General features: G+C 42.1%; 1 protein-coding gene and 1 pseudogene across 1 annotated transcript; both read right to left on the bottom strand.

Annotated features, from left to right (window-relative positions):
* Positions 1–5,520: 5,520 nt before the first annotated feature.
* LOC149145943 (heterogeneous nuclear ribonucleoprotein 1-like) lies at positions 5,521–6,540 on the bottom strand (the record flags this gene model as incomplete). The annotated part of the gene is made up of 1 exon (XM_089452605.1): positions 5,521–6,540. A coding segment is annotated over one exon (1,020 nt), but the record flags the coding sequence as incomplete, so codon positions are not given.
* A 13-nt stretch (positions 6,541–6,553) lies between these two features.
* Positions 6,554–8,496, bottom strand: LOC149145942 (rhamnogalacturonate lyase B-like; annotated as a pseudogene).
* Between the last annotated feature and the right edge of the window lie 1,754 nt (positions 8,497–10,250).

The raw sequence follows: 10,250 nt of genomic DNA, 5'->3' as shown, positions 1-10,250 counted from the left end.
GCCTCTAGAAACAAGATCGCATGGGTTGTCAATCACCAGCTCGAGCGAGTTATAAGAGGATTTGTTACAGAATTTGCAGTCGATACATCAGTCAGCTACGGCGAAGCAGAGCGGTGATTTTTCAAAGGATAATGAGGTAAGTATTTATGATCATTGAATAGTTGGATTAAAAGGTTGTTATGTGAAAAAAGGTTATGACGTTGCATTGATGTTCGAAGCTACGCGAAGTGGAAGAATCTTTAGAGATCGAGAGAGATCAGGTCTAGAATATAGTCCGTTAATCGGACCTCCTTCAAGCGATGATGAAGGAGAGGTGCAAGATTCACCACGAAGTGTTGTCCATATGATAACATAGGGTTTTCCGTGAACACATCATCCATCCACTCCGCCTCCACATCCACCTCCACCGCATACACCTTCGCCCACACCTCCACCTCCGCCACCACCATTCAACATGGCGAACACGATGAAGCTGTTGATTTTCAAGGGCATAGGAAGTGAAGATTCATAGCAGTTCTATTTTGTTGCGAATGCTGTGTGGACAACAGAACAAATCATTGATGATAATATAAATAAGGCACAGTTGGTTACCGCTTTGTAGGATCACGCACTAACGTGGTATATTAAATATTGTTCTGATAATCCTATGGCATCAATAGCAGATACTAAGGCAGCTTTGAACAAGGATTTTAGTAAGCCTAAGGCTGACTCACAGTCAATAATTGGATTTAAGGAGATCGTGATGAGGGTCGATGAGACGTCGTGGGAATTAGATCAAAGTTTGAAGTGTCAAATTCGAGAAGCTAACATGAAGCTCTTAGATATTCAGCTTCGCGAATGGTTTATAGCTTCGCTTCTTGCCCCACATGTGAATTGATTTGTTACAATAGAAGATAGGGACACAGTCAGAATCCTTGGAGATCACGATGAGGTTTCATGCAACGCCTATTCAGGATGCCACCTTGGGGATACAACAGATTCACTCTCAGTTGCAAATCTTACACTTAGAACTGCAGAGCTTGAAGAAAGACAAGGAGAATAATCCAAAGGTGCACATGGAAATTTGGTGTTTGAAGTGCAAAAGCCAGGGGCACGATAAATACCACTGTCAAGTGTATGCGAATTATATTACAGGAGGGGGACCAATTCCCCTAAAACCATAAGCCCTAGTAGGGCCAAGTGTGGGGGATGCGCTATGGTGTTCTATTTTTTAAGTTGTTGGACAACATGTGATGGATTATTGTCATTTACTTCAAAAATTAGTCCAGACACCTTAGTAGTTGTTTTGTAACTTTTGAAAATTGGTGGGCCACGATGAGTTCCACTGTCAAAGTTATGAAATGATGATGGAAAGAACAACTATATACCAGATGCAAGGAGAAACGCAACCTCCAGATCAGGGCACCGGAGGGGTGCACAAAGGTTATCACGGAAGAGGACGAGGCCGAGGAGGGGCAGGACCTGGTAGAGGACGCAGTCAGCTCATCTGCTACAGTTGTGGAACGCCAGAGCACTATGTACGAAACTGCCAGAATTAGACACACCCGTCATGTCAATATTGCAGCCAGTTTGACCATACTATAGAAGAGTGCCTAGTGTTGATAGCTAAAATGCAAGAGAAGAAAGCGCAGCCTCAGCAACCTACGCAGAACTTATAGATGTGTTGTAGCGGCTACAACCACCCTCCAAGATTTTGGCCTGCACCCAATTTTGGAGCCTCCCTTAAGAGCTTCGCTAGATGACTACACACACTCAGGTTCACTCCATGAGCTTGAGTGAGTCCTCACATTCACCTTGCTTGTTCATTTCATCAAGTATTTCATGTTGATGTCAAAGTCATACTTGTGACCATGTTCTTCTTATGCTCAAAGTCTTTGCTTCTTGTGCACTTGTTTTGTTTGCTATGAAAACATCTGTCACACTCACACACGAAGTCACATTCACAGACGCACAAGCATCGTCACAGTTGACCAACGATCAAACACAAGTTCCACGCTTGCCGACTAAACCATTGGTCAGTCATGTTGTACATATGTGTCAGGATGGTTTCAGTCATCTCATCGTTGAATCATGCAAGTGTGTGTTTCAAGATCACATACACATCTTTCACTCATTCACACACTTTGTCATTTTGCTAAAGTTCTGACGACCGGACCCCCCTCCAATAGTCATACCATCACCCCGCCATCGAATCGATTGATTGTCATCGAGAATAGTGCAGGAGCACCAAGTCATTTCAAGCTACACTGCCCACAAGAAAATCAATTAGGCTCCATGCAAGTCAACCAAAGAGTTTCACGCAGCAGCCACCATGGGACTGACGCCCCTGAAAAATTGCGTAGAAGCTACAAGCATTGCCCGCTCTGCTGACTGAAAAAATTGTGTAGACATGTCGAATAGACACCGAGTGCCCGTCCCTGTCTCTCTCAGGAAATTGTGCAATTTTTCCAGCCAACCCTCTCGACAGTGGACGACTTCTCATCCAAAAAATTGTGCAAACTAAATGAGCAGGCCCTCTACTGCCCAGCAGTCCATGCAGCTCAGAAATTGTGCAGAGATGATCAACATGTCAGCCTCCCTCCCTGTTATCAGGAAAACTAGTGTCCATTCAGAGCTGCTAGTCCCACTAAGATGGGTAGCTATCTTAGAAACAAACAAACCAAAGTTACTTGCATTTTCCTTTATGAGAGATAGATGAGAGAGAAGCAGAGAGTACCAACCTCAGTCTTTTGCTTGTCTCCTTGCTTGTTTCCTCCCTCCTTTGACAGAGCTTCGCCACTCCTTCCTCACTTGTCCCGCTTCAAAGAACACCTGTAGAGTCAAAGCAGCATAATACCATCAAAGCATAGAGATCTATAACCATAAACAATATAGGATCAGATGTATATTAACCATACAAATGCATACACTAATACAAGATTCAAAAATATATAAGTATATGGAGGAAAACTCAAATAGCTTTATTGATAGAAGTAGTAGAAGATAGGATTACAACCAAGCTGTCTGATCCAGTGCCATCCTCCCAGCATGAAAGCCCTCTTCACCTCATGAAAATCTAGATCACCCATCAATACAATGTTTCACAAAGAAACCAACAACACTTCCTTAAAAAAAAAAAAAAAATCCAGCCTCTGGATCTCTAGGATAAGGGATCCATATATAGATATTTGCAGGTGGGTGAGTCAGCTTCTGGGATTTTGATTAGTGTCATTTCACTGATAGTTCTTGGTTCCACTTGGAGATTTCATGATCTCTTACTCATCCCTGGGCGAATTCAGAGAGGCAAGTGTCAAATGAGCAGTTTCTAGAAGATTCTCTAGGTTTCCACCTAGCAAACTGCCTCTGCCATTTGTCTGCTCTCGCTCATCACACCCTACAGAAGGGCTTTTCAGTATGCATCGCACCTTTTGCATGTGACAGGTGAGATGCATTGCACCCTCAACATGGAGCAGTCTGTATGGTCCAGTTTTGACCAGTTCTGAGCAGTTTTTCAGGGAGAACTTATGGGAAATGATGTAATCAGCTGACCTTGTTCCTTTAGGGTATGAAACAACACTTTTAGGGGTTTAGAAGCCCTTGGTTTATGGACATATGTGATTGGGGTTGCAGTGCCCAAATATGCCTATAACAGTTTTCCCCTAAAGCATGAGGTCGTAAATCTTTTGATGTCGGGTGAAATGATTTATCATGAGGATCCGAGGTTTTTCGAACTGGAAGGAGACCTGTAATAAGATACAATACAATACATTATCTTCATAATATTTTCATGATATAGCTGAGGCAGGCATTCCCATGCTCAGCTTTATAAATTCATTTGCATGTACATAGGATAGACAACTGTCTGTGTGGCAAACTGATGATTCTGGTAGAGCCATCATCCCTTGGCTTGAATGATTATCTGTGTAGCTATGATGTACATTTGATGTCTGTATTTTCCTGAATATATCGCAGCCTGGATGGATGGAACTAGATATGGGATCTTCAAACTCGTTCAATCTTCGCTCGGAGTACAAGTCAATCCATGTGAAAAGATGTTCTAGTGTCAAACATGGAAAGACATCGCCTAATTACCAGCCAATGATGTGAGCTATTAACAGGCGCGAGAGGAATCACCGATAATGATAATGACCCTCAAGGTACTGCAGTACAATTTACGTGGTGTGAATACATGAGTCGATGTCGAACACCACGCAAAATCTTTCGATCGAAGGCCATTGATGTAAACCTGTCGCCGGAAGTGAGAAACTTGCCATTGAGGCATGCAAGCTTCAAAGTACTGAAAGGGTTTGTTATCACAAAATCACTACTGAGGGCTGCAACCAAGTGAGATTTCATGTAACTATTTCAACCTATCTTTAGACCAAAGATTAGCCTCTTTGATCAGAGAGGGCTCTCTCACAAACTCTTGATAAAATCCTTCAAACAATGGATGGCTAACTCCTTATTTAATCATGAAAGCAAAGCTGGTTGGAAACACATAAAACTGGTTCTCATTGGGCTATGGAGTCTATTACATTAAGTAAACAAGGAAAACATGGTCATCTCATGGAAATCAAGGCTCTTTGCATTACATGTCAAACATACTCCACCAAAACATAGCTTGCTGAATACACAGGAAGTCAGAGCATATGATTATGAATTCTGAGTGATTGCATTACAACAAGACTATAAAATAACATAAAGTATAAAACACCATCATTATATTTGAACATGACAATCCATCGAGAATCTTGAGAAGAGAATAACACTGTTTTACTATTACTGTCAAAAAGGTCTTACAATGGCCCAAAACAACTCTGTTTTTCTATAAAATATCCAACCCTTTTTACATCCTATATTGATCCATATATAGGCAAGCAAACTCCATCACCTCGAGCTTCCTCCTCCAGCATGAGGGGAGCCTCGAAGGTGGCTATTAACTATTCCTACATGCTACTAACTAATGCATTAATTACAAACATGCTGGGCTGTAATTACATAAAGTCCTAATCGAACTAAAACACTAATTCTTTTCTCCTCGCAGGCTTGATGCTTTCTTGAATGCTGTGACAGCTGTCCTCCTTTAGTTAAGTTGAGATGGTTGAGCTTACAGATGCGATGAATGCTGACTTGGGATGCTTGAAAGCGCTGATGGCTCATTTAATTGACCACAAGATGTGCTCCTATTTTAACGGTCTCTGTCTCCCAGCACTTTCCGAAAGTGTAGAAGTATGTTCCCAACTCTTTAATAACTTTGAACGCTGCTACCAAATACCATACCATGTCTTCAGATGAGCTGTATTCTGCCTTGATGTACAAGTGTCTCTCCTCTAATCATTCCTGGTCAAACTGTTCATTTTGCATTGAAAACATCACCTACAGCAGTTTCGTAGCGCGCTACGAAACTGCTGTGTGATTTAAAAACACAGTCCTCCTCACTGGTTTTCTGCTAACACTGTGCTACATTTATTAATGATCTCTTCATTCCAACAAATGAACAACAATTTGCAAATAATCCTGTTTAGCTACCAGGCTTCAATGTCAATAGCTTTTCCTAAAAACAAAACTCAAACGGCATGCCCGGATTCCTCTGCTTTCTTCATATCCAACAAAGCTACCTGTGTTTCCATAAGGCATAACTGGAGCACCCCACATACTTGAACCTGGAGTAGGTGTAGCACCATTGCCATATAATCCTCCATTCCCTGCAGTGTCTACTCCGTAGGCAACAGGACCTCCGTAGCTAATGGGTGCTCCTCCATAGATTCTCCCAGTGCTAGAAATATTGTTTACAAAACTAGTGTTATCATAGCCATTACCAGTAATGGCAGGTCCATATCCTGCAGCAGTTCCATAACTGGAAACATTAGACCCAGCAGGTCCATATGAAGAATAGCTACCTGTTTCTCCCACTGCAGCACTATAACCAGTGTTCATTGGAGGAAAATGGCCCGCTGAAGGAATTGGAGTAGAATTGAAGTCACGCGCATTGCTGAAACTAAAATTCCCTCCTCTACCTACAGGAAAACGACCATGGCCAGTAGAAAGTTCCTTGGGCACTGATCGTTTGACTTCAACCATCTTCCCATTGAGCTCATAAAAGGGTGTTTGCACAACAATATCTACAGTATCTTCTGAGTCAAATGTGATGAAGCCAAACCCTCGAGATGATTGAGTTACAGGATCATACATCACAACTGCATGGGTGATTGTACCAAACTGGTTAAAATATTCCCTCAAGTCATTCTCAGTAACAGTGGGTGGTAGGCCACCCACAAATATCTTCTTTGTCCTACTTTGATTTTGGCCACTATAACCATGTGTAATATCCCTACTCCTATTTATGTGATTCTGCTCATCTCTGGAAATTGCTTTTCTAACTTCCACTATTCGGCCATCGATGTTGTGCTTGGAATCCAAGAGAAGTCTTTCTGCCACAGTTGGATCTGCAAAAACAAGAAAGCCAAACCCTCGTGACCTGCCTGTGAACTTATCCTTCATGATCACCACTTCCACTAAATCACCAAATGTCATAAAATAATCCTTCAGTCGCTCCTCTGTTGTCTTTGAAGATTTCAGAATATCTTTCCCAAAGGCCATATTGCCGGAACCTTTCAGGATGATTGAGAAATAATTTGTTGATGTGGCAAGGCTTGGGATCTGGAATGAAAAATTCTGAATATATGTTAATTAAGCCTTCTTTCATATAGTCACCAAGAACACCCGGCACCCAACCATAGAGATTGTAGGTACCAAAGCCAACATTTTCTATAGAGAAAAGCCCATTCTCATCAGCCTGACTCCAAAATTGGTAGCTCTTACTCTCTTTTTGCCAAGAGCCCTTTTCCCCAGGTGTGGACAATCTCAGAAAAGCAAAACGAGCAGGGTGAACTCCTCAACAACATATTTATCATGTACTAACAGTTGTCCAGTAATATATCCTCGTTCTGGTCTCTTTCTAAATAATGGAGATTCAGGCCACCCATAAGGCCAACTTTGTACCTCCTTTATCATCTGTAACTTTGCATCTTGCTACAAGGAGAATGGGTGAGCCTCTCTTGATGAAGAATTAAGATAAATGAAGACTGGGCCAAAAACCTTTTGCCACGCTTCTCCAGAACGAAACTTAGGACATAGCTCTTTACCTGCATAATGAGCACTATGAAACATTGCAAGCGATGTTGGCCCAACATGGGATGTCAAGTTTTGTTTTATTGGACCTCCATTACGAAATTCATCGCTAGGAGTGATGACCCAGAACCCAACCATGGAATCAAAGCTGATCCATCCATGGACTCTGTTCTCCCTATTGTCACATGAGTACTGGTACTTATCATCGACCTCGCCTTGAAGACTAGGGTTCCCAGGATTTGAGAGAAAAACTGCTTCAGGATATGTAAATATGTTGCATCTGTTTGGCATCCGATCATCCGGGGATGGCATCAATCTTTGCTTGTTATCAGCAATTACCATGTAGTGAAATCTGTCTTTCCTCAATTTGAATGTAATACGAGTTTGATTGAGATTAAAATCTGGCCACCCCGTTGGACGCTCATGTATCGCATAGGTGTAAAACCCACTGCTCTCTTGATGGAAAAAACGACGGTAGCCTCTGATGAAACCAACTCGTCGTTTGTCATAGTGGAAACCCGTAACCAAACTCCCGCAGAACCATCTCCTCCGCCTTGCCGTCGACCTCCCTTCTTTCTCAGCAGAAAACGCAAGATAGAAACTTTACATCTTCGGAAATCTGAATTCATAGACTTTACGATACCAGTCACCAGTATTCATTGCTTTTTCTCTAGCAGATACAGTCACAATACCGTTTGTATCAATGTGCTGGTGGAATGACTTTAACTAATACGATCCCTTTTGCGCAATCTGCAGATGGCAATGAAAAACAAATATCAACCAGGTGTCTCTGACTTTCATCGGTGGCAGAGCAAATGAATGAACAGCTAATATCTTCGTTTGCCACATCTCTATCCCGGTGTCATTAATCATGGCGACCCTGTGGCAATCAAAACCTTTATAAAAACCACTTTACATTTGGCATTTAATCACTGCATTGCATAAGAGAAAATTCGAATGCTGATATTGTCAAACAGTTAATGCGCATCCTCCATGCTAGTTCACGGACATGGCAATATATAGCATTCATACGCGCCTTATGATCAAATGCGCCACCCTCAACCTTTGCTCTTTTTCTCATAAAATGTGCCAGGTCACTATTAATATCAAGAAGCATTGTAACCGGACTCTGTAAGTGCGGGAAGTCTTTTCTGCACTATGGCTAGTTTGGTTTTACAATCATCATCAGCTGACCGAAATGACTGAGTCATTCACTGAATCTTCTCTCCTATTTCCCATCAAGGCTCCTCATGACAATGCCATCAACAACGGGAGACTTTCTGACCTCTGCATTAGCATTGTCAGGCCCGAGTTTAAATACCTTAACATCTGTTCCCCCAGTGGGCATGAATTATTCATATCTGTATGACCCTTCTCTTCGTACATTTCTAACATCTTGACAAAACTCACATGAATGATTTCCAACCTTTTGAAGTAGCTTTTTTCATTCCTCCACCAGCAGAACTTGGATAGTAAATCATAACACTGTGATCATATCCATGAACTGGTTTTTTCACAAAAGGCTTCATAATTCACTTTTCATGGACTTGAACAAAATCCCTTGCTCCACAAAATAGTCCAACTCTTGATAGAGGTAATCCCCGTTTACAAGTGCATACTTGGAGTGGGAATGCCAAAATTTTGAAGGCGCTCATATACCTTTTGACTATCATGGAGAGGATGTTAAGATCTAAGCTCATTCAGAAGGAAAAGCTTTCAAAGAGTAGCATAAGCTTCAACTTTTTCAAAAGGATAGCTGGTTTAATAAAAAACAATCACAAATTGACCACTTCATCGTTGTTTCTTCAAGAATGGTGATGTCTCCAAATATTATGATCTCAAATTCACCAAATTCCCTCAGCCAATCCAGGATGTACTTCTTGGCAGCAGAAGGAACCTTCTTTTCCATTACGCATACTCCAACTATGATTATGGAGGAAAAATCACCGACATTCATCTCCATATTTCTCAATTCCAAAGATTTGAAACAACAACTTGATTCCTATGTTGTTTATGTAGCTGGTATGAAGGAATGTTACTGTGCGATGCTCTTTGGCCACCGTGAGGAACTACACCATCAAATGCCTTGAGAGAATCGACAATCAACCCTAATAGCTCTTCAGATTGTTCTGGCCATTTTGCAAAATCCATAGATCAGAGTATCATATGCAACAACACCAGAGTTATATTCTTTAGTCAACCTTAGACCTTTAATCACATCAACTTCATTCACAGCAGTTGTAGTCAGCGTACAACAGACATGCTATGATTCGGGCCTCCACTGTAAACTCGAACAAATTCCCAGTTTCGTAGCACGCTACGAAACCACTCAAACAGGTAGCGCTGCGAAACTGCTAAACAGAATTCAGGCGCTGCGAAAACACCCTGACTTTAAGCTAGACTAAAAAATTTTGACAACGGCATTTTCAGTGATAACAGGGTTGTTCCTGTTAGCGCTGTTGTGCAAAAGGGTCAAGAATGGGTTCAAAATGCTTTTAAAGGCTGCGAATATATGTGCAGTCATGCTCAAGATCCATTCATGCTGTCAAAACCCTCATGTTGGGCTAAAAGGTTTTCCACCGATAAAATTTTGCGAGGGGAAAGCCCTTGGGAAGGCGGAAACGATCTATCGGGGGGCCTAAAGCACTCCAAAGCAAGAAAATTTCAAAGTCGCAGGCCTAGCAGTTCAAATGAGCGACAACCGTTTGATCTGGCCGATCAAACGGCCTAGATCGCATCGGCGGATGATATTGCTTCGGGATATCGCATCGACAGAATGGCAGTGACAATGATGTGGCATCGCCGATGAGCGATCACCGATATCACGTCGGCGTATCGCTATCGGGCGTTTCAATAGGAGCATGGCCGTTGCTTATATAAAGGACCGCCGATGGGCCGGACCCGATGGCCATACAACGTTGTGTGCTATAGTATTTCGGGTCCGCAGCTTTCACTCATATCGCATCGGCGTTTCGCTGTCGGGACTGTCAAAGTGGACAAGGTCTTCACATAGGCTGTGTTCCGACCCGATGGGTTGGACCCGATGACCACAACACTCCATTTTATATTCTGTAAAGTCCGCACCCATAGTGTTTTAAATATATTTCGTGTATTTTCTTTATATAAAGAAAATACAAAAA

The sequence above is a fragment of the Pinus tabuliformis genome, chromosome X (assembly GCF_031772625.1).
Source record: "Pinus tabuliformis cultivar Carrire ecotype Pingquan chromosome X, CPIR1, whole genome shotgun sequence".
Taxonomy (NCBI): Eukaryota; Viridiplantae; Streptophyta; class Pinopsida; order Pinales; family Pinaceae; genus Pinus; species Pinus tabuliformis.
The sequence above is the reverse complement of the archived record's forward strand: the minus strand, read 5'-3'. Positions and strand labels throughout refer to the sequence as shown.